Here is a 24,431-nt window from a genome sequence, read left to right on the forward strand (position 1 = left end):
CTTTTTAATTTTGTTTGACTTCCTTTCTACTGGTGTGTCATTTAATTTCAATCTTGGAATTGACCTCTGTCAATTTCCATGAAGTGACTGTGAACAAATTAACTTATAACTGGGTTAGGAGTGTCCTATGTGGAGTTGTTTTCTGTGGTCCAGCCCAAATACAGGGTTTGGAATAACATCGTGGTGAAATGCAGACTTATGCTGGGCTTTGTCATTGAAAATATCAGTGTTCCTGTCCTGTGGAGGTAGTGAGTAATGTGTGGTAACCTGTGTAGTAACTCTCTACTTATTTACTAATGTCACACTGTGGGTAAGCCTTAGGCTTTACAATGAGCTCAGCAAGTGTTTGATATTTTTCATCCTGCCAAAAATGAGGGTTTTTCTGCATGGTTGTTCATTCTTGCTACATTTTAGTGTCTGTGAGTTTTTGAGGCTGTGGGATGAACCGGATAGGGAACTGAAATGAACAAAAGTCAAACAAGGAGTTAAAAATAAGAGCTTTCCCTGAGTCATTTCCTCAGTCTTGTTAACTTAGCCTGAGGGTGGGGGTGGGGGGTGAGGACATCTGTAGGTGTTCCTTTGCAGATGGATGTGAGTGCGCAGGGAAGATGGGACTGCCTCTTTCTGTGACTGGTTTAAAACAAGGTTTTGCTCGCTGAATGAGCGTCAGGGCTGTGTGTGTCTGTCTTCTGCTTTGAATGTTCACAACAATTTGTGGCTCTGAAGGCAGCAGGGAGATCTACAAAGATAGCACTGTGGCTTCATGTGACAGCTGGATGAGGATGGCAGCTGTCTGCTACCAAAATGCTGAGGTCTTGCTTTTTTCTGGTGCTCCGTGCTCTGCCTTCAAGCCCTGCAGTTGGTTCTTCCTTTTAGGTCATGCTGACAGTTGTATAATCACAAAGTAAGCCAGCATAGCTCTTATCCAGAACAAAATGTTCTGTTTTCTGAGTTAGCCTTGTGCCATTTTTAATAATTTGAAGAGACCTGGTTTGTAATTAGTATGTGTCAGAACCAGTGCAAGGGAGGGGATGATTGGTACAGGGCACAGGGAGGGGAAAAAAAAACACCCTATTTTTATTTATTTTTTTAAAGCAGCGTTAAGCTGGTAATTTTGCTTAGACCGTGTTGTAGAACTGTATCCCAGATCTTTGGTTCGGCACTGTTCATGCTTATGCATCTCTGTGGTGGAAAGGAGGTATCATCAGAAAAGTAAAGATTATGATTGCTTCTGTTTTCTTCGTGTTGTCTGCTTCTTAGCCAAATGGTGGGTAAATATATGGTAAAACATTATTTCTGAATGGAATGTGCTTATTAAGTTCAAAGTTTTGCTCTATTACCATCCCAACAACAGCAGTGCTTGAAAGCCTATAATAAATAACAAATCTCTACTCAACTGTTTGTTGATCTCAGTGTTGTCTTTTGTGCTTACTTGCAGAAGCTTTTTCTTGGCTCTCCAGTTTTAACATAGATCAGGTTCACTAACATAATATCTAATAGCTTATCTGACTGACAGCTTAGTTGATGTGGAACAAACAGATGCTGTTCATAGTCCTATCGTGCATTTGCAATCATACGATAACTGGAAGAAAATCCTTACTGAATAGAGGTTTAAACTGTTTTAAAACGCAACAAACAAACAAAATTATATAAAGCAACATTCTGCATCTGTAGTACCCTGCAGAAGGTAAGATATATTTAGCCTTTGTTGTTCAATTTATGAAGAGCAGCTGCTTCACTTCCTTCCTGATCTTATCTTGAAGCTACGTCACCTTTTTTTTTCAATGAGATTATGCACCACGTTAATACCTGCACAATATGTATTTATTTCTAACCTTGAGAATTCTGTGGGATTGCTGGTTTTGATGAGAGGCACCACAGACGTATTGTCTGACTTACAGCTCTTGCTCTGACATAACTAGTTCTCCAGGTAACTTCCAAGGGCCTGAGAGTCAGATTGTGTTGTTATTGGATCTGTAAGGATGATTTGGAGGTAGCAGTGAGACCTGGGATAGGGGCCTGTCTGATGGAGCACATGATTTTCCCATAAATATCTTGACTTGAGGCTTCCTTCTGAATGTCTCAGCGCAGTCTCAATGTAATAATGATAAGGTTACCATTGCTCAGAAACGATGTTAAATATGTAAACACTAGAACATCGTAGTTTTCAGATGAACAGGTAGAATGCAGCCGGCTGAGTTGTAGAAATGACATGCTGAAGTCAAGGATAACGGTACCTTTGTTTTCAAACACACTGAGAACCTGCCAGCTTTTTCACTAAACTAAAGCCTTGTGGTCTATTTATAAAAAGTATAAACTGGTAAATTAGAAATAGGGAGGGGAAAAAAGTCATCTTCCCATGTTTTACTGTTCTTCTCTTTTACTGTATGAAGATGGGTAGAACTAATAGATTGAACTAATAGATTGGTAGATCTAATAGATGAGTAGTACTAATAGATTGTATGTTATGTTTATGTATTATAGTTTTATAAGCAAACACGTAACTATTTGTAGACTGCCTGCCCAGCTGCATTCACATTGCAGCTGCTCTCTCCTTTATCTCACAGAACTACATTGTGTTGTGTATCATTTGTGATTTTATTTTTGTGTGTGAAAAATGACAAAGTTGATTGTTGAAGGCAAGTACTTATGCTGTAGGAGGGCTGGAAAAGAGACTGTATGTGTTGAAATAGTGGGTTAGCACCTGCGAGGAAGTAAACAGAACTATTTGCACAGTGAAGCTTGAAAAGTAGCTTACAAAAAATGCTATGTGCTTGAAAGTCTTTTTTTTTTCTTTAACTGAAGTGTCATCTTCTTTAAGACTACGGATTTGTAATGAAATCCCAACTTTAATTATATGCCAAGAGATTTTAATCTGATTTTTGCCGAATCTTAACTAATGTTTTATGTGTTATTGTTTTTACTAGCTGCAGATATTGATTAGCCATAAGTCTGCCATCCCACAGTTCTTCTAAGTAGTGATTTAATGTTTGTTTGGTTTTTTTTCCTACCTCTTTATTTCTTCTTTCCATTTCTCTTGGTAGCTGAAAAAAAAAGCCCACAACTGTAACTGATCTCTTTTGTTCAGTGGATAAGACTTTCAGCAGTAACCAGATTAACTGTATGGAACGCAGTGTAGCATGCTGCGTAGAGTTTTTTGTTGCAGTGTAGTCAACCCTTGCGAATAAAATTCACTTTTAGTCTTTAGGGTTTTGTAATGTTTCTAGAGTACTGTTCTTGATGGATGGACTTATTCAAGGGTTCTTTCTCAGATTTGCTCAAATAAAAGTGTGAGACCAGACTTTGCTCCACGTACTTTCATGTGCATTCTAGTTTTTGGTTGTTAGGTTGTTGACAGGTTGTTAGCAGGCTTTTGGTGGATGCTGCACGATGCTACCGACTATTTTATTTTCTCAAGCGACATGAAAAATTTGCACAACCTGGAATGTAAACAGAACTGATAAACCTTATTTAATAGTTGTGGGTTCTTTGACTCTGCAAGTGCTTGTAGAACGTTTGGCAAAGTCGCTGTAGCTAAGTGTAAAAAATGGTGGACGTAGTAGGACAGTGTTCTCTTGGAAAGGATTCTGTCAGTTTCCTCCTCAGGTATAATAAATTCAACCTTGGTGTTCAGAAGGTGAAAAGTTTCCCTCTGATCTCATGTGGGCCATTTTATGGCTGAGAAGAGCAGCATGGTTGCTGCTAGTCTTGATCCCTCTGTAAAATCTCCCGTGTGAGAGCCGTTGCAGTGCACTGTGATTAGCACATTTTTTGTGTATCGGGGATTAAGCAGTGTAATTCATAAATTGTCACTGACAAGTTTGCAGTGAATAGCAACTTAAATCACGTCCTCATGCATGCCTTTGAGACATCTCTTAAGTCATCTGTTGTTATTCCAGTTTTTCTGTTTTCTCTGTAGGTTTCTCCTTCATGTCTTTGGTTTCTTGGTGAATTCTTAGCATAGTTCCTGTTTGGGATGTAGCAAATTCCACTGGGGAGGGGAGGATGATTCTTTCCTGGGACTATTTATTAATAGTTGAGTTAATCAGTTGCACTATGACTGTAGGTAGCGTTAATCCTGTCTTGCTGTATTTCTGGTTTGCAGTTCACTTTTTTGTTTTGATTTTTTTGTTTGTTTGTTTTTCTGCTTACTTTCTTCTAATTAAGTTTTTTTTTTTCCTGATGCAATCAATGTCTACCTCTTTCCTTGTTCTTTCTTCATCTCTTCTTCCAGCCCACTTGATAACAGGCTACTTAACTGGAAGAATCTGATATTCACTTACAAACAAGGTGTGACTCTTTAAATGGGGGAAGACTTCTAGAAGGTTCAACTTCAGATGCTGTGTTCACTTTTAGAAACTTGCCAGGGAGTGTCCTTGATAGAAAATAGTGATTTCTTTTAAAGTTCTAGCAGGATAAAGTCTCTTGTTCACAGTAACTTCCTATTACAATCCTTGCTGGCTTGCAATATGAGGGGAAAAACTTTCCCTTCAGAGGGACTGTTTTGTATTTTGATTAAAGCTATGTACTGTTTAAACTTACTAGGCTAATGAGAATTGCTGTAAGCCATTACTGCTGCTTTCATAAAATCTCAAGAAACCTCCATGTGCACCTGTGGTACATTTGTGAAGCATTGTATGAAGATATGATCGTGGCACCTTAAAACCATGTGGGTCTTTCTGCTTCTTTTTGCTATATTTCCTAGGCTTTTATCTGTTCCAGTCTGCTCCTGTGCAAATGATAGAGTTCTGGGATGTTCTGCTCAGCATTCAGTTCCTTCTGTTAATGTCTTTGCATAGCCAGGAGACTTTCAGCTGTGCTGTTGCAAATGACGAGGGGCTCTTAAATGCTTTGTGTGTTTCTCTGTTAGCTCGGGACAGCAAATGCTTTTCTGCTGTGTTTTGCAACAACTTAGTTTCATGCTCCAGTTGGCATCCAAAGAATTCATAAGCTATGAAAATAATTCATTTTTTTTCAGTGAGAGAGATTCCTAAAATAAACACTGCTTTGGTTTTCCTGATGAGCTGTAAAAACAAACCAAGCAAAGAAGGATTAACTAGGTAGTGCAGCCTGCTTGGGGGGAGAAGGGAAAATGAGCTACAAGGTATGAGGAAGTTGTTAGAATCCTGAGTAATGGCGCTGTGTTTTATAAATGAGACTGGAGAGTGGCAAAAGCAGGAGAAAAGTGAAAGTAGGTAGTGGAACCCACCAGCAGCATGCTTGGTTTCAGTTTCACTGGCATCTTTTTCATCTTCATGAAGTATAAAAGCAAACCAGATATCAGGTAGTAAGAATCAATTGGAGATGGGTTGTAAAATTCTTGATGCTTTCAATTTAGTATCTAATACTTTAAGCAGTAATTGCATCTGTACCTGTTGGAGAAATCTTGATGAGAAGACAGCGTTTTATTTACTGAGGATATGAAATGTGAGAAAGAAACTAATGTAAGCTATTTTAAAATATTTCACAAACTAAAAAAATCCATCCACTTTGTAATTTTTTTAGCAATTTCTGTCATTTCTGCTTTTAAGTGCTATTGCATTTTTGTTATTTTATTTATTTGTTTGCATTATTTCTTTTTGCTTTGTGATATTTTTGTATTAAATTTAAGTGGGATAGAGTGAGGTTGGTAAAGAAGTTGGTCCCATTTCATGGTGGGCATTAGGGTGTAACTGATGATGATGAGCCTTTGTATTTGTCAGCTTCAGTCACTTCGGTTAATAAGCTTCTTTTACATCCTACAGCTTTTTTTTGCCTTTGCAAATGAAGAAAAGTTCTCAGAAAATGGATGGATGGTGTACAATCCAATGTCTGAATACAGGAGACAGGTGAGTTACTGAAGTCTCATTAGCCTGGTCCTTTCTGATCTGAAACCTTGCACAGAAGAATTATTTTTCTGTAGATTCCTCTTTTGGAGCAGAGGGAGCTGAGAACTGGAGAAAGCAGAAATGTGAGAAAGAAAATACTGGAAGAGTTAGGATTAAAATGGAAAGTAGAATCTCGTAGGAAGGTTAGGGTTTGCTCTTTGAAAGACGTTATTAATATCGCTTACAATGTGCCTCTGTTAAGTAGACTGGGGGGAGGAGGAGGATTGAAAGTGACAAGTATGCAGCTAAAGTGTCCCGAGTATAAATCTGATTTTTATCTTCCTCTTCCAGAAATATAATAATATTAATTTCAAAAAATCTTTACAGAAACAGCATTGCTTAAATAAGTTATTGATGTCTGTCAGTATTCTGCCTTGCTCTTAGAACAGCTGTGGAAAAACATTAGCGAAACAGGATGACATTTAATTTTGTTTAACTTGTGTAGTAGTCTTAATATTGGACAATTGATATTTATTTATTTTTGCTTTAAATACTGCAGTAAGAATGTCCTTTCTTTTCTCTCTGCATTTTTTTTAATGCGATAAGGTGTATCCAGGCTTTCACGTGATCTATTTGGTTCAAGGTAGAGGCTGAAAACATCAAAAAAGTTAAGATGCAAATGCCTGCACAAACCCCATTATGTGTGCATATGAGGAGAGCTGATCAGTCTTTCTTAATTTCCTGACTGCTGTTTGTGAAATACCTTACTGAGCAGACTGACTAAATGTTGTTTCTTAGATTCAGGGCAGCCTTCCTACTGATTTTTATTTATTTATTTACTTTAATTGAAGGTAGTATCAGACTACAAGGAAGAAAGACTGAGACTTCTTCCCTCCCTTTTTTCAGGGCCACAATTTCTTGTCAGCAGGCAAAACAGAAAGCCTGTGCTTTGAGGGAGAAGAGGAAGTAATTGTCTTTTCCCAGTCCCATCTACTGTTTTGAAGCAGTGCTATAATTGGGTTACGCCGGGAGCTTGTTGCCACCATGTGGCTGTAATACCGTCATGAAGTTAGCGAGCTGATTCATTAGTTGTACAGTCGAATACATGTTGAAAAATTTTGTTCCCTTTTAGGGACTTCCTAATGAACGGTGGCGAGTAACATTTATTAATGAACATTATGGGCTGTGTGACACATATCCGTCGCTCCTTGTAGTGCCATATAATGCAACAGATGATGACCTTAAGAAAGTTGCTGCATTTAGGTCCCGAAATAGAATCCCGGTGAGTATTAATTGCATGATGAAACTGTCTTTCAGCATAGCTAGTTTTAAGCATGCAGCCAAACGGCATTTTGCTAAACATGACGCAGAAAGCATTTGTTTTGGAAATGATTATGGTAAAGTAGTTTTGATTGGCTGATGTTTTTCTTACTACTTGAAGTTAGTGTGGTGGCCAAGACTCATTTCTGTTATCCCCCATGACAATCATGCATTCCAGCTTCACTGGTTTTAACTTGATTTGTCTAGTAACAACTGCCAGTGATGCAGATTCCCTTTTCTTAATGAAGTACGAGCCTAGGATAGTCATCTGTACTAGTTCATTGTTGGATGTGCATGAGACGTGATAGCAAATGTTATCCTTCTCATGGGTAAACAGTGCGTGGCATTTAAAGTTCTTATGGTCAGCCCTAAAACAAAACCTCATGCATAGTCTCTATAGGAAGTTCTTGGGCTTCTTAGTCCTGTCTAATTTTAAATTGGACTGTAGAATGTGAGCTAAACCTATTTGGGTATGTTTCTGTAACTAAAATACTTTGAGATATGAGAATTCTTTATAGCAGCTCTTTGCGGAACTGTAGAAAATATTTTCTACATTTTTTATAGTACAATCTCTTTTATCTAACGTTTCAATTTGACAATCATGCAAGAGATGTTAAGTTCTTAGTACCAGAAATAGTAAATATTTATTGGATTGTATTTGCTGGGGCAACAAGGCAGTGAAGGCAGCAGGCACTGTGCCTCGGAATTCCTCCTTTGTAAAGGGGACCGAGGAATGAAATACACCTCAAGGACAATGGGAAACATTCAAACTACTGCCGAAAGGTTTCAGAATTAATTGTGAAAGCTGAAACACGTTAGAAAAAAATGCATTAGATTTTACAAGCACGTATAACTTCAGGGAGAGTTAAATATGTCAAAGAAGGAACTAAAAGAGTTGATTAAATTTTGTAAAACTTGGGGGAATTAGAGATGTTTGGGAACTCAATTTTGAAGAAACAAAATGCAACTAGTTAACTTTTATATTACCTATATCTAAGGAATGTGATTTTTAAGTTACAGCTTGTAGTGAAATGTATTTCTTCTAATATGTTTCTTGGGATGTGACTAGGTTCTGTCATGGATTCATCCAGAGAATCAAGCTGTTATTATGCGCTGCAGTCAACCCCTGGTTGGAATGAGTGGGAAGCGAAATAAAGATGATGAAAGATACCTTGATATAATCAGAGAGGCTAATGGACAAATCTCAAAGCTGACCATCTATGATGCAAGACCCAATGTCAATGCAGTTGCAAACAAGGTAATTGGATTGCTTAGTAGCCTTACTTGTGAAGGAGGATGCAGTGGGGACTTTGTTTCGAGTTTTCTCTGAAGAGGTTTTTCAAAACAGTGAAAATCTTACTGTAGATAAATTTACATAATCAAACTAACAAGGCTTAAGACCGTGAAAGAACGAGTGCCTGAAGTGGGTCATGAGTAGGATTTTAAGACCATATATGGATTTCAAGACGCTCTACCCTGTGTTATTAGTCAAGCATAGCCATGTATCATCTGAGTAAATTCTATCCTGAAAAAGCTGTATATAAAGCGAAGTTTGTTGGTAGGCATCTTTTTGTTTGGTTCTTAACCACTACACAAACCACTTCAGACTTATCCAGGCATGCAACGAATAAAGGGAAAATGATCATGAACACTTGGTTTATGCTCTAAACAGGATGAGCATCATCTTGAATACTTGCATTCTTTCGCAGGTACCTGTTGATAATAAGTGCAGTTACAAAAAGTATTTCCATCTGACAAAATGATTGTCTGTTCAAATCTGTAATCAAAGCCCAAATGGGATCAGAATGAAAGGTGTCCCTGTAGCTTATTTTTGCCTCCAGCTCTCCCACTCCACCCTGGTGAGGTCTGGATTGTTCAGGCATGATCAGATAATGCTGGTCACAGAGTGTCAGTTTTATATTAGCCATAAAGCACTGCAGGCATAATTGTGCTCCTTGCTTATATAGAAACTCTAATCACGCTGTGGAGGTGAAAGGCACAAATTTAATTTTCTTTCTATATATGTCAGTGTACCTGCTTCCCTCTCAGCTACTGTGATAGCCTCCAGAAGGCCACTGGTACCCTAGTCTGCCTCAGCAGGGAGGCAGCAGCAGGGCATGGAAGGCAATAGCCCCTCTCTTCTGTCCTTCTGAGAGCATCTGGTGCACTGTGTCCAGGCTTGGGGCCTCAGCTGAGCAATGATGTTGACCTTTTGGAGTGGGTCCAGAGGGCCACGAAAATGCTCAGAGGGCAGGTGCACCTATTTTGTGAGGGCAGGCTTGTTTGTTCTGGAGAAGAGAGGGCTCCAGGGAGACCTCATTGCAAGTACTTGGTCAGCTTATAAACAGAAGAAAGTGACTCTTTACACAGTCTGCCAGTGTTAGGACATGGGGGAATGGTTTTAAGTTAAAGAAAGGAAGTTAGATACTAGGAAGAAATTCTTAGTGCAGAGGGTGATGGGGCCCTGGCACTGCTTCCAGACGTATGGGTGCCCATCCCTGGAAGTGCCCAAGGCCAGGCTGGTGCCTGGTTTAGTGGTTGGCAACTCTGTCTGCAGGAGATTGGAACTGAATGATGTTTGATGTGCCTTCCAACTCAAGCTGTCCTATGACTCTACAGTAGTCTTACCCAGTGAACTTCAGGTGCAAGTGTAGAGAACAAGCTCTGGTACTTACTAGTGAAATGTGATTCTGTGCAGCAAACAGTGTGAGACAGGTGAGCTCAAGAGGGTTTGAGATTTCAATGAAACAGAGTTGGCTTATTTGGGAGAGAAGGAATTCCAGCTTCTGAATAGTGTTTTTTTGTTTGTTTGATTGTTTTGGGGGGGCACAAAATCAATATTGAAGAAGTGGAATGAATATTCAGATTTTGTACTCAGAATATTAGGAAAAGAACTTGTTCACTTCTAGGAGGGCTGTATGCAACAAATGTTAAGTTGCCACAATTACAGAAGGCCAATAATTTTAGATTTCGCTCTGTATTACTTAAACACAAGTATATACCTTTACAGCCCTCCTCTCTGTAATTGAGGATACGGTTCCTTTAGTAACTAATAAGGCCTGTTTTGCTTCTGAAAAATTATATGATATATTCTGTCCTAGGGGGTGTTTAGCCAGGTTTTAAATTGATAAGATTATGTTTTGAGGGTACGTCAATTGCTTGTGTATTACTCTAAAAATTGCACTATATTCTGCACAGTGAGTTTATTTTTCTGTTGAACAAAGTGTCGCCTTTCTGATTAGAGCCACATAACGCTGTTTGCCATGTAAGCCTTGTGGAAGGAAAGTCAGTTCTTGTAGTTAACTTTTTTCTTTTGCCCAGTTCTTAGAGAAACTTAAACACTTACTCTGGTTGCTTCAAATGTGTATTACGGCCAAGCTTCTTTATGCTTCTTACTGAAGATTTGTGCATAGTTTTCAGCTTTTTTTAAGTGCTCTGTGTATTTCACCCATGTATTTTAATTAAAACTCCTGATATAGCTGAGTATGAAACATTAGGTATTAGCTCTAACATTTGTAGGGCACGTTTCTGGATCTGAGAGACAGTGACACAGAGTGTAAGACAGTGTTGATCAGAACTGGAAAACAAAGTCCTTCAGTAGCTGTGAATATTAATATCAGCAAAATCTTGGTGTGCAGTATTTATGCATTTGTGTTCTCAGCACATTCACTGGTCAGAATCAAACAGTAAGGAGGAGTTGCTGTAGTCCTAATGCTAAAATTACAACCATTCTATACTTGTGCTTCAGGATGCTCAAAGGAAAGAGACAAATAGTTATTGCTTCCTTTAGTAGAGATCCTGGTAGCTCTGAGAATATCCACACATCTGAGAAAGGAGGTAGAGAGCATAGAAGGGGGATATGATGTGACCAAGCAGAAATGTAGGTGGTACTAATGGGGAAAGGCTGTGCTGTACTTTAGGTTGTTGTCTGATGTGTAATTGGTGGCAGTAATGGCTTATAAACACAGTAATTATTTACCACAATTAATGGCATGGCATGTCTTTCCTGTCTATAGGAAGCACTTTGATTTTGCAGCTATCTTCAGAAGATCTCATCTGTAGCATTGTCCTAAAATAAGTGTGGTTTTGTCCTTCCTTTGTCACCATGTGCATCCTCTGCTATGGTGATGAAGAAATGCTTTGAGAGAGCAGCAGAATAATAGACTTCTTTTGATTAAGTGACTCTTCAGTTTCTTAGTGATCTAACATTTAGCCTTCAGTAATTAAAAAATGTTACTTTAAAGTGAACTTCAATATTTTTACTTCTTTACTTCTAAGAGGCTGATGCTAATATTCTTAATTCTTAATTTTAGTTTATACTTAATCTCAAGTGAACTCTAAAATGTAATTCTACTTGGCAAAACACCTTTCTGTTTTTATGTATTTCGGTATCAGTTCAAATTTCAGTATTAAATAACTAGACAATATAAGCACAATAAAGATTATATATGTGTGTGTATATATAAATATAGCAAATTTGCAATGGAAAAGGTAAGATTTGCTCTTGTTTAAATTACTGGTGTACAGAAGTAGAAAAATCCTTTTGATTGAATTTCTGTCTAGTTAGCATAGAATCAAAGATATCAGCAATTTTATTCCCTGCTGATCTAGAATGTTACAAGTAACTGCTGCTTTGCGCGATGTACTCTATGTTTTAATTTAACGTTTATAATTTGCTGGAGAAGAAAGTTGATTTCTTTTGTACTCAGAATCTTAAGTTTGCTTAATCCCTTATGGGAAAAGTAAACAGAAATGATAAAAAAAACCCAAACAACATTGGCAATGTAATGTTTGTCAAGGAAAACCTGTTTACCACGATGAGTCTTAAAAGTAATAAGGAAGGTACAAACGTCTTTTATTCTGAGTCCTGACTCAATGCCAGCCCACTGTACTTAACCTGGCAAGTTCAATCTTATTCAAAGGCTTCCAGGCCCAATGGTATGAACAACTTTTTAGTCTTAAATTAATTCATTTCCCCATTTAGGGTTACTCCCTGAGGTTTTGAATGGACTGACAGTAGTTTGAATGTCTTTCTGATCATCTATTATATACTCACACATTTTGTCCTTTTGGAAGAATGGACGTATTATGTTTTCTGCAGCATTTGCTCTTCCAGAGCTTTCAACTGAGCCTGTTGTTTTAAGCAAGCAAACAACTAAGTGAAATTATATTTCATTTTCTAGTTAGGCAACATGAAGTGTCCCTCCATTGCTCTTCTGTTAAAATGCAGCTATACCAGTGTATGTATGACTGAAGTTAATTTTACATTTCTTGTTTATAGGCAACCGGTGGCGGATATGAAAGTGAAGATGCATATCCCAATGCAGAGCTTTTCTTCTTGGACATTCACAATATTCATGTCATGCGGGAATCTTTGAAGAAATTGAAAGACATTGTTTATCCTAACGTGGAAGAGTCACACTGGTTGTCAAGTCTGGAATCAACCCATTGGTTAGAACATATAAAGGTGATTTGAGCTGTCTATTCGAAATGTTTGTCTAAACACGCTGTATCTGTCTTGCTTTTATTAAGTTTTGAAATAATGTGTGTTTTGTATCGAGACTATTTGAACTACAAATACCAGCATTACTGAATTTTGGCTTCCTGTTGAATTTTGGATCATATTGACACCAAAAAATGCAGAAGGCCACTTCGTTTTGAAGCATGTTATGAGGTCTAATAACTTACCAATAGTGAGAGAAGATTAACATTTATCAGCCTCGTGTCAGATATTAGTCTTTAATAATTAAAAGAATGCATTGTCAGTATAATTGTCTTTATATGTGAGAACTGATCTATTTTGTTAGCAATAAAGGATAAAACAAACCAAATTTATTTGGAAGTTTTTAGCTAAAAAGCTAAATAAAGTATGTATTTACTAGTTGAACTTAGAACTTTTTTTGCATCAGGTACAGCTGTGCAGAATTATTAGTGTATTATGTAATGAACCCTACTTAACGTTTTCACTTTAAGTTAATATTTGGAAAATAAGCCTATTAGAAGGTTAGAAGTGCCTTTTTCTAACTGTGATACTTGAGTAGTTTAGTTCAAAGGAAAGAGCCAAATGAAATACAAAGTTTATGGAGAATAATTCCAATGGTAAATCCTCTCTCTCTTTTAAAAAGAAGCTTATGTTCTTCACTTTATCAAGGTTACTGTTTTCTGTCCCATTTTTTAAGAATTTCTTGTGAGATAAATTAGATCTTACTAAGGCATTAGGGAACCAATCTGTTCCTCTATTTTTATACAATAAATTTACTTTATCTCCTAGAAGATTCTTTTCCAGTTAATTACACCGTGCTCTGTAGGTCTTTTAATGGAAACAGTATCAATGTAGATACTCTCTAGATAAAAAGAAATCAATTTATTTTCTTAGAATGATAACACTGATCTCCTTTGTTTGGTGTCTGTTCCTCTTTGTTAGCTTGTCTTGACAGGAGCTATTCAAGTGGCAGACAAGGTATCCTCAGGAAGGAGCTCTGTGCTGGTTCACTGCAGTGATGGCTGGGACCGAACAGCACAGCTAACATCACTGGCCATGTTGATGCTCGACAGCTACTACAGAACAATCGAAGGCTTTGAAGTTCTAGTGCAAAAAGAGTGGATAAGCTTTGGACACAAATTTGCATCGGTAAGAACTGGAAGATAATCACAAGGGCTGTGCTACATTACCCTTATATAATGTTTCTGATGTTAAACTACTCATTGTGGCAACATTGGTTAATTCTTCTCATTTGTGACTTAAAACGTATCTAGGTAGAAAGGAACAGAGCTTTTTTGTTTGGGCCGTGTCTGATTTTAATCATTCATGTCCTGTGCAGCCTTTGAAAAATGCAGAATTATTCGTGTTGCTATGTCGATTGAGCAAAGAAAACAAGAATGCAGAAAAATGGAGTGGGTTCCCCAGGGCAGCGGTCAAAGCCTTCTGGAGTTCAGCAACGTATGGATGACGCTCTCAGACATAGGGTTTGAATTTTGGGTTAGGCCAGGAGTCAGACTCGATGATCCTCGTGGGTCCCTTCCAGCTGGAGATATTATGATTCTATGGTGGCCTCTCAGCCTTTTCAGAAAATAATAAAATTGGGTTGGAATTTGAGGATTTTTTCTTTCCCCTAACCCTGCATCCCCCACATATGGACTACTGTAAGTGTCACGGGAGGCAGATGGACAAGTCTGAGCAACGCATTGGGTGATGTTTTCAATACTTCATCTTGAATGTTCTAGAAATTGTTATAATAGATATAAAAAGGCTGTCACTGGTAATGTCAACTCTAGTTCTGTTCTGTCTTTTTCTAGGTACTTAGGAGATAAGGGGTGATTGTAACTGTATGTATTCAGCCTGTGTGTAATGCAAAGCCTGGGGCACTGGTGTGTTAGGAAACTTTTCAGTCTCTTAGTGGAACTTCTCTTAAATTTGGCTGCTAATCACGTTAGCAGGAGATCTGTATGAGGGATCTGGGGAAGCAAAATGGCTGGTGAATATACTGCAGTATCCAGCTTGCAACATAGCTTGCTAAGTGGAATGTCATTGTTCTGATAAAGAATTCTATTACAAGAAATAGGGAATAAATTACAAACAAGAAGATACTCAGGCCCATACCAATCCTTAGCAAGATCCTAAAACTGCTAGCTGAAGTGGACTTTCCTTACTGAACACATGTAAGACTGCTAATAGATACCACTTAATGTAAACTGTGAAAACTGGAGGTCAAGGGGGGTCTGTTTGTGAGTTTTAACTCCTAACTCTTATGCAATCCCTCATTTCCCTCCATTTCCTGCCATTCAGTTCTATTATTTCAAGTTACCTTGTACATCACTAGATATTACAGGGAGATGTAATGGTTTCATCACTTTTCGTGCCCTTAGGACACGTTCTGCCTGCTATCTTACAGGCAGATTGACAACACCGTAGTTCAGCATACATGCTCTTCCTTGGTATCCTCCAGGCAAGTATGTTCAAGTAGAAGAGTTACAAAATCTGTTTTCCTTGAATCTCCATCTGTTTTCAACTCTTAAATGTGAAAAGAAAGGGGATAGCTTTTACTGAACTTATTATTTTTCATCTGTGAGGAGAATGCCTTGGATTGCTACATTGGATGCTTTCTCAGAATAAGGTGGCTCTTCCAAATTTATAAAATGTGCATTAGTTTTCTGTCAAGAATATGAACATTTCTTTGAGCTCTGTTCTGTTCCCTGTCCATCTAAGGTTATGTCATCAGATTCAAGCGTGGAGATGGGCAGAGAAGATAGTGTAGATAGTTCCTATGATACAGGTTCTCTAGAGGCCATAATTACAAAAGAAGACAAAATATATGGCTTGGATTTTGATAGTGTGTAAATGTAGTTCAAAATATCTTATTTGAGATGTAATGAATGCTTTAAGGATGAATAATTCTGTTTTTCCATTAACTAGTGCTTTGTTTTTTAATAACAGGACATCTTTGGAATAACTTTGCAGTAGTTCCCTGCATCTCTCCTCCGTGATACAATAACTAATGGTGAAAACAGGGCGCTCTATTACAGAAGTGGTTATGTTCTATTGTAAAATAAGAAACAGTGTCTATCGGCCATAAAATGTATTGTTTTGGTTAACAAGAGGCCCCATTGCTTCGTTTCAGAGAATAGGGCACGGTGATAAAAACCATGCAGACGCAGACAGATCGCCCATCTTCCTGCAGTTTATTGATTGTGTCTGGCAGATGTCTAAACAGGTATGTTATGTCATTCTTCAGGTGGTAAGGCTTTTAGGGGTTACTGAATTCAAAACTTAGATCTTTAAACAATCGAGCAAAACGGTATTTCAGAAAGACAGCGTAGCTCTGCCCCAACACTCCAGTCAGAAATTGTATATTTGCTTTTAAGGCAGGCCATTTCTCTTTCCTATTTCTACAAGTTGTATACAAGCTGTGTTTATGCTGCTTGATATCAGGCACTGTTCTTGCAGGCAGGGAGTGTGTACTGGAGATTGTGACCAACTGGCTTAGCCTAGGGCCTGCTTGTTTCATTTCATCGCTTTTTGTGAAGCTGTTCCTGCAAATACCTGGGCAGTGTTGTTTCATCAGAGCTTGGAAAGGGAGCTTGGCAGGTGTTGATTGTTGTGATTTAAACATCTCTTCACTAAGTAATGAAACAAAGCAGTCAGTTTTGTCTGTTCAGGGCCAGGAATTAGGAGCTAAACCCGTTTCTTGTTTGATGTTGCACTATAAAGTGTGCAGTATGAATGTCTTTCTCTCTAGTACACATAAATATAAGTGTAACAATTCAGAAATGTATTCTTTTTAGAAACTAAAGGCAATTAGAACGTTTCGAGTGCATAGTTCTTAATGGCTAGTTTAAGGAAGTTGAATGCTTCATGACTTCTGGATGTTTATTCTGCCATGTAGTAATGAAAGTGTTGTCTTAAATTTTTCTTAAATGTTTTCGGGCTTCTAAATGCCTTCCTTAGTCTCATAACACTCTCTGCTTTTGCAACTAAAGAACAAATTGGCTTTTTCTGTTATTAGTTTCCTACAGCCTTTGAATTCAACGAACAGTTGTTGATTACAATCCTGGATCACTTGTACAGCTGCCGGTTTGGGACTTTCTTGTACAACAGCGAGTCTGTTAGAGAAAAAGAGGTAAGTCATGCCACTGATTGTTTCATTGTATTGCTGTGTTGTCTGTAGATGATGACAAAAAGTGCTGACTCTATTCTATTATATTCCTCATATGTTAGTGTTCCTGAACTGGCCTTATTGCAGAATAGATTACATGGTAAATGCCTTGGTTTTGGTAGCTTAAAGGCTATGCTGTCACTGTAATACTTGTAAAACAAACAAACAAACAAACCTGTTTGATTGTATTAGAAATATTCTTAACTTACTGTGCTTTTAAGTAAATCCTAAATGTTATTTTTAGGCTGTAACTGTGGCTTCTTTGGTTTTCCTGATTCTGTGCAAATGTTTACAGTTCTTATTTCAATTTCTTTTCAGAAAGTGACTGAAAAAACATTATCACTGTGGTCTTTGATAAACAGCGACAAATCTAAATACACCAATCCTTTTTATAGTAAAGAGCTAAATAGAGCTCTCTATCCAGTAGCCAGCATGCGTCACCTTGAGCTCTGGGTCAATTACTACATCAGGTGGAACCCAAGAATCCGACAGCAAGTAAGTCAATTGACTAAAACATTTGAAGGCTTTGGAAGTAATTTTTGTGTTAAAACTGCTATGTAGAATAGCATCCGTAATCTAATATATCTATCTATCTATATATATATATGTGTATATATATATATGTATATATATATATTTTCTAACATGCTGTTTGTAAGGATGGGAGGAGGAAAAAAGATGAAAATGCTGTTTTAAGTGGTGGGTTTTTTTGTTGTTGTTTTTATCACCCAACTCATCTCAGAACATTGAGCTGGTTTCACTGCTTAGTATCGAGTCATCTTCCAATTCCTTTTGTGTCCCCTTTCCTTGGGAGTACATTCTTAATGGTATTGGATGTTGCTGGAGGGTGAATGACAAGACTTAGTGCTTACTGAACCCTGGGGAGTAGAAGGGTTGGCATCACAAGTATGCTTCATTGCGTTTGCCTGTTCTTTCTCCCTCTTCTGGCAGAGCATACGAAGTCTTTTACAGAGCAAGATGACCTTTTCACTTAGTCTTCTAAAACTGCTGTCTGCACTGATGACTTACGATAAGTTTTGTTTTGTTTTTTGCTAAAGCTTTGACCCGTTGTTTACACTATGTAAACACTGGAGACAAGCTATTATGGAGAATTTTACAAGTGAATTTTTAATTATTTAATAATTATCAAATTATTTGAACGTTTGTTCTTGATATGTGAATGCTCAATTTTTTGTTATAATCTTGCTAAAAATGTAGGCAATGTGGCATATAAAGATAGTGTACAGAGACTTACTTGTCTTGCTCGATGAGCTGCATAGTTTTGAGTAGAAGACAGAGGAGCAATTTCTTTGACAGAAGCAGTGTTCACAATTCAGATTCTGGAATGAATCAGAAGTTTTCAAGCAATGCAGGTCCTCTTCTGCAGTTGATCTATATTGTTTCCAGCACTCCAGAGGCTGTAAGAGAGCCAGACAGTATGCTATGTTTTGTTATGAGTTTGTCACCAGTTTTAATTTCAGGTTCTCATTTGAAGCTTCTGTTGCTTGCTGTGAAGGACGAAGGCATTTTGACAAAAGTGAATCCAAAGATTAAATTTAGAATGTGAAGGCTTATGGGCCGTACAAAATTAGCTGTAAATCAACTTTGAAATTCTCTGCTATTATTCAGGAAAGGCTTTTGGAAGTAGTTTCCTACTAAAAATGCAGACCTATGTGATACAGTATTCTGTGCTTTTGCTCGTGGTCCCTCATTTTCACCATATTTAAGTGCAAAACACAAGCAGTTGTTCTCTTGCGCATGAAACTTATGCTTCATGTTAAGTATCTGAGTAGTGAATGTGTAGCATGAGCCAGTTTTTGTGGGATGACCCTGTTGGTGCTGTGACACAGAAGCATGCTGGGGGCATCAGACTTGAAGAGTCTACTCTGTCACAAGCTGCATCATTAACCCCGTGTCTCTCATCCTCCTAGTAACTAGACTCGGTTATTGATCCTACTTACACATTTGCTTCAGTATTTATCACCTCCTTTATCTGGGGCGCCTAGGGAATGTTGTGTCTGAGACTCAGTGATTCAGGTGATTCTGAACTGGTAGTGTATTTAAATATGCTTCTGCAACTTTGTTGTTGTTAACTCTGAGGGGTTAATTGAGGAAGGGTAGCAACTTCTTGACTGGTAGATAGAACTAAGTCAGCTCAGGCTCTGTATCTGCTTTGGGCATCCGTGTAAAGTAAGCTAAGCTTAAAATAAGTGTGGTTGAGGTAGTCTGGCTGCGAGTAGTCTGGTCTGCTCTGAGAGTTAACAAAGTTGTGCATTTATTTTTTTTTTTCATTTACATACAGTTGCAAAGTTACTATTTAAGCACTGAAGTGAACTTTAACAGTAAGGGCAGATACTTAAACTGAAGGTTTCATCTTCATCTGATCAGCAGAGCCAAAGATCTTCAGCTTGGGTAACCATTTCTTTTTCAGGGAAGACAAAACATTTGCTTGTATGGATTTATGTGGACTAGAGCGATAAAGGACTAATACAGATCTCTTTCTAGCAGCCAAATCCAGTGGAGCAGCGTTACATGGAGCTCCTTGCATTGCGAGATGATTATATGAGGAGACTTGAAGAACTACAGATCACAAATAACTCTAAGATATCCAACTCATCAGCTTCATCAACGTCTCCCTCACAAATGATGTCCCAAGTACAAACCCATTTTTGAAGAAAATGTTGGCTTCTTTCTATATCGTAATCGCAAGTGGTGCTTAACATAGGTCTAGAGTATAAAGAAGAGTATTTTAATGCCTTACGTTAGATTGTCCTAACACAAAGTATTTTAGACTGTCTTCATTCGAGGAGGACTTCAGAACAAAACCAACTCTTCCATTATGTGCCTTTCGGAACCTGTAAACTGGGAACACGAATAATCGACTTCTAGTTACGGAGTACTTCAGAGTTATTTTGGAAAGTCTGGTACAGTTTGAAATGAAATTGATTTATTGTTTTCATAAGAATGCTTTAATTTATTACATAGGTCTGTCCTTCCTGTAAGGGGATTCATCAGCAGTCTTGGATGTTGTGAATAAAACCCATTGACATAAAGAGGAATATTCACATCGTGTAAAAGTAACCACGTGTCTATTCCTGTTAGGAATACGGCTGTGGACTTTGTGAGGCAAAAATAAATCAGGTGGTGAGATTTCAGAGGGAAGTTACGAAGTTAAAATGTTCTGGTTATCCAAGAGTTCCACGTTTTCTTGCTCCAAAATAAATGAAAAGATGGAAGGATCTACTTTTAATTAAACAGTGCAGGTAGCCCAGCAGGTATCAAAAGAAAAGATGGTTTTTTATTGTATTTTTTTAAGAGATGACAGTTGCACTGGATTCTGAGAGGTCCTGTTTTGCAGTATATTACAAATGATCACTGTTGGCTGTATTGACTTTATGGATTAATACAGAACAAAACATTGCTAAATAAGGTTTATAGAGTTAAAAGCAGATCCACAGGGACGCTGCCTAAATATCCAGCAACAGCCATTATATTAAAGCTCGAGTACGTCTTATAAAGGTGCCTGTTTAGAGGAGCTTTTATACCAAAGTAGGCAAAAAAAGAAACTCTTATCAGTTCTGAATACTGTTGAAAACGTGTAAATTTATAGTCTACTGTTCAGTGTATATTTAACTTTTGTTTAATGAATTTATTCTTAAATATTTAAGGGACTTCAGTATAGGAGATCTGCATAGAGTGCGTGCACTTGCACTGAACCCTCCACTGAGTTCTAGTTTGAGGTCTTTATTTCAGAGGTGTTTTGTAAACCTTTAACTTGCTCTTTTCAGGTATTTTGTAATAGCTGCAAGCATTTCTTTATGACAGACAGACCTTGCTACTCGATATTTCATTAGGATTTTGCTTCTTCCCACAGGTTTAATGCTATTCAGGCATCTGTAGAGGACTCTGATACTGTTATTTTAAATGAAAAGTTCTGATGCTCGAGGCTTCTGTCACTGTAAATTATTGTACATGCAGTGAGTTTGGATCAGCAGGATATAATAGTGTTATATATAAATTAAGGTTCGTGTAAGTATACATGATATAGTTTTATTAGAAATTCCGCGAGTTTATATAACGTGTAAATATTTTGCATATGAAAACTAAGTTTAAAGCTATAATTCCACAAAGTCGGTCAAAATTTAGAGGACTATTTTTAGGAGCAGCGTTTTTTCTTTCAAAGGAATTAATGCCTCTCCATTTGCTTCAGTACAGACACGGAGTTGCACTACTTTTTGTTCAGGGAAGCTCAGAACATACCGCACGTGTGTTCTAAAATGCACACGGCTTATTTTTTTTTGTCCTTTAAATTTCATTCTCCCTTCAGTATTTTTCACTGTGGTTTCCAAAACAACAAGAAATGCCGCGATCCCAAAGCTTGGCTCGTTGAGGTAAACAAGATGCGTTTATTTCAGATGAAGGAAGATACTCGGCTGAGATAGACTTTTGAGAACTATGCATACTCTGGTATATTTGCCTTTTACTTGTAGCTTATATGTGTATATAGATACGTATATATAAAGCTAATTTTATTAGAATATTTAATGTTTCTGTATTTGAGTTGAATACATCGGTGACATCTCTGAGCGGTGCGGGGAAGTTCAGAAAGTATAATTCTACCGTGCAAACACTACATGATGACCTGTTGTGTGTGGGGTAGTGTAAGATCATGGGAAGATCTTGATGCGCTTAGTTCATTACTTATATTCCATTTCTCATATTGCTGGTTTGGTTGAGTGCCATTCTTAGAGGCTCTCTAGCGTGGCTGTATTTGGGCTTGATTTTTTTCTTCAAGTCAGCAGATAAGATGCTACATTTTAATTCTGTTTTGTCACGGTAATATTAATTAATTACGCAAACATAGGGATGTTTGTAATCCAATACCTTCTGGAAAATGCTACTCTGGAGTTGTTGTGAATGTAAGCTCACACACGGTTAATAGGAAGCTCCATTTAAATGAGTATTTGGGCTGTCATTCGGCAATGTGGTGCAAGCAAATACACCTGTGTCTGCACGGAGCCTCCCCGCGCCCTCTGCTGTGCTGCTGGCTTTTGCTGGCAGTTGGTATTGCTGCCTTCTGTGCTGCAGCTGGCCGAGCCAGGACCGGACAGCAACAAGGAAGTCATGGGCAATGACTGCCAGTTTTGGGAGAGCGAGAGCTGGGCTGTAGACAGCAGCAGCTACGGCTCTGTGCTGTCCTTTGTGCAATACTGGCCTGAGCTCTGTTTCTGTGTTTTCGTTTTATTTTTCTTGTATCCTTCCTTCCGCGGACCTGGGGCGATCACCTTGTTTTGTACTGGGAAGTTACTGCAGAATGCCTTCTTACTTTGCTGCATGCCTTATCCATCCCAGCATCACCGTTATCAGTGTACCTACGAAAAGACTTGCATGCTACCTCCTTTGGAAGTATGTTTGAGCTCGGTTTGTACGGTGTCACGCTTGAGCCCTGGGCTTCCGCAGCACAGCCGTGGGGCGCCGGGCGATGAGAGAGCCGCTCTGGAGCGGGGCGGGAGGGGAGTCCGGGCTCCGACTGCTCTGTATGTGCGCGGACGGGAAAAAAATAAAGGTTTCTCTTTACGACCATCCGCCTCCTTCCGCCGCTTCCCTCGGGCCGGGCCTGCCCCGCTCCCGCCCGGCGCCGCCTTCCCGCTCCGCGCGGGGCCGCTGCCCGCCCTTACGGCGCCGCGGAGGCCTATGGGTAAGCCCAGCCGCCAGGTGACAGCTCTCGGCCGCCGCCGGGGCCCGGGCTGAGGCGGCAGGGCCGGGCCGGGCGGGAGGCCGCCATCCTGGCGGCGCGGGGCGTCCCGCCGGCGGCTGGAACCATGGAGCGGGCGGCGGCGGCGGCCGGGCCGGCGGCGGAGAGCGGCGTTGTGAGCCGGCGGGCCGCGAGGACGGGGGCGGGCGCGGCGGCGGGGGCTGGTTCGCGGCAGGCCAGCAGCGAGACCCTGGACAGGTGAGCGGGAGGACGGGAGGGATCCGCGCTACGCCGCTGAGCTCCGGCCCGGCGGCCTGCCCTGCCCTGCGCTGCCTTGCCCTGCGCAGCGCACGGGGCCGAGGCCTCCGGGCCCTCCTTCTGCAGCCGGGCCGGGGCAGCGGGCGGGCGTCTGGGAGCGGGGCTCAGCCGGTGCTTCAAATCTGCGCCTTTATTTTTGTCTCGCCGCTCTAACAAACGGCGGATTTTCCTCCGTCGGCGCGCTGGCCCTTGTCAAAGTTTCCTGCCTGCGGTTGTGTGCTTCTCGCGATTAGCGTCATCCGTGCGGTGAAGGCTGGGGCTGCCTGCAGGATTTTGGCTGGGGTTATGGGGAACCTGCGGAACTTCTTATCTCTCCTGAGGCGGTTTTCCTTTTGCAGCCGTCTGTTCTGTTGGCTGACACGAGTATTTCACCTCGGGCTGCACGGCTCGGTGGGTGGGCAGGTGCTGGGGGCAGGCGGAGGGCTCTGTGTAAACCTTACCCAGAGCAGGAACCAGCCGGAATTCCCTCGGATAAGAAGAGAGAGAACTTAGGAATTCTTCCTAGGTTCCATCGCTTTTCTTTTAGGAGAAACCTCGACACTGCAGGAAATCTTGGCTAAGAAGTCTGTCTGTCACTCAAGTACACATCTTTTATTCCTTGCTTTTGTGCTTCTTATCTCAGTTTGCCTCTCCCCCTTGTTGAGCCCTGGAACAGTTTCAGTGTGGCTGTACCACATTGTGTGAGCTGGGGGGTGGAGCAGCAGGAGCCCTGGGCACTATGCTGCCCACCCGTGGGGCGCTGAGTCCCACTGCTGGGCTGTGCTGCACCAGAGCTGGGCACCTCCGCACCTCTTCAGCTGGCACTGAACTAGCGGGGCCTGATGAAGATCAGGCACAGAGAAATCTTTTTCTTAATTAATGACTAAATGCTGCTTTGGAAACAAGCTTAGGCTAACCCTAAAGAGATATAGTAGAAATCAAGAGATGTGAAGGAAGGTGAAATAAACAAGCTCAGCAGAGGATTACTGGAGATACCAAGCTCGAACTCTTTGCAAAACTTAGGTGAATGTTTCTTTAGGTGAATCTGAACTCGAGTCCAGTACTGCTCTCAGGTTTAGGAGATGCTGTACTTGCAAAATAGCATTTTGTGACCTGGTTGTGTACGATTTTGCAGCCATTACAATTTGTCAGAGAATACAAAGTTAGTTTGTGAATTAGCTTTAAAAATGAATTTACAATTTTGGTTTACATTTGATTTGGGAACAAGCTTTACATTTTTATAAGGTCCAAGGACCATAAGCATGCATTCGGCCCACTGACAGCTCTACATCTCTGTTAAGATCCAGTAAAATTCTTTTACCTCCTTTGTACATTGAAATAATTGTGTTCTGCCCCCAAAGAAGCCTGGTTTGTATAGCGTTAACACTCACTGATGGCCTTGTTTTGTACTGCTGTGCCATGTTGTTCTCAATATATATTTTGAATGTGTATGGTAACTGGTGAACCACTGATTGAGCACCTAGGGAAAGGACCGGGTCAGCCCTGGGAGCACAGGGGAAGGCAGTTCGGCTGGGTGACTGGAGCCTGGCTGCACCTCTCTTAGACCTCATTTAAGGGCTGACTGCCACTGGGTAGGGATCTCTGGTTGGAGATCCTTCCCCTGTAGTTTTTCCTGTGAGCCGAGGTCTTTGATGATGG

At 39.8% G+C, this 24,431-nt stretch overlaps 2 protein-coding genes across 9 annotated transcripts in view; both read left to right on the forward strand.

Annotated features, from left to right (window-relative positions):
* The window catches only part of MTM1 (myotubularin 1), a 36,367-nt gene extending 15,047 nt beyond the window's left edge, over window positions 1–21,320 (forward strand). For 2 of the 3 annotated variants that reach the window (XM_072335702.1, XM_072335703.1), the window contains exons 7-15: window positions 5,745–5,828; window positions 6,940–7,089; window positions 8,197–8,385; window positions 12,409–12,594; window positions 13,552–13,758; window positions 15,746–15,838; window positions 16,631–16,744; window positions 17,099–17,275; window positions 19,286–21,320. In XM_072335702.1, coding sequence (XP_072191803.1) covers window positions 5,745–5,828; window positions 6,940–7,089; window positions 8,197–8,385; window positions 12,409–12,594; window positions 13,552–13,758; window positions 15,746–15,838; window positions 16,631–16,744; window positions 17,099–17,275; window positions 19,286–19,453 — 1,368 coding nt within the window. In that variant the 3' untranslated portion in view covers window positions 19,454–21,320. The remainder of the gene's footprint in view (window positions 1–5,744; window positions 5,829–6,939; window positions 7,090–8,196; window positions 8,386–12,408; window positions 12,595–13,551; window positions 13,759–15,745; window positions 15,839–16,630; window positions 16,745–17,098; window positions 17,276–19,285) is intronic. The other variant, XM_072335704.1, reaches the window with a different exon arrangement.
* Window positions 21,321–22,469: 1,149 nt separating this feature from the next.
* The window catches only part of MTMR1 (myotubularin related protein 1), a 30,279-nt gene continuing 28,317 nt past the window's right edge, over window positions 22,470–24,431 (forward strand). For all 6 annotated transcript variants that reach the window (XM_072334933.1, XM_072334935.1, XM_072334938.1 and 3 more), the window contains exon 1: window positions 22,470–22,733. In XM_072334933.1, coding sequence (XP_072191034.1) covers window positions 22,603–22,733 — 131 coding nt within the window. In that variant the 5' untranslated portion in view covers window positions 22,470–22,602. The remainder of the gene's footprint in view (window positions 22,734–24,431) is intronic.

This window comes from Excalfactoria chinensis, chromosome 4 (genome assembly GCF_039878825.1).
Source record: "Excalfactoria chinensis isolate bCotChi1 chromosome 4, bCotChi1.hap2, whole genome shotgun sequence".
In the NCBI taxonomy this organism is placed as follows: Eukaryota; Metazoa; Chordata; class Aves; order Galliformes; family Phasianidae; genus Excalfactoria; species Excalfactoria chinensis.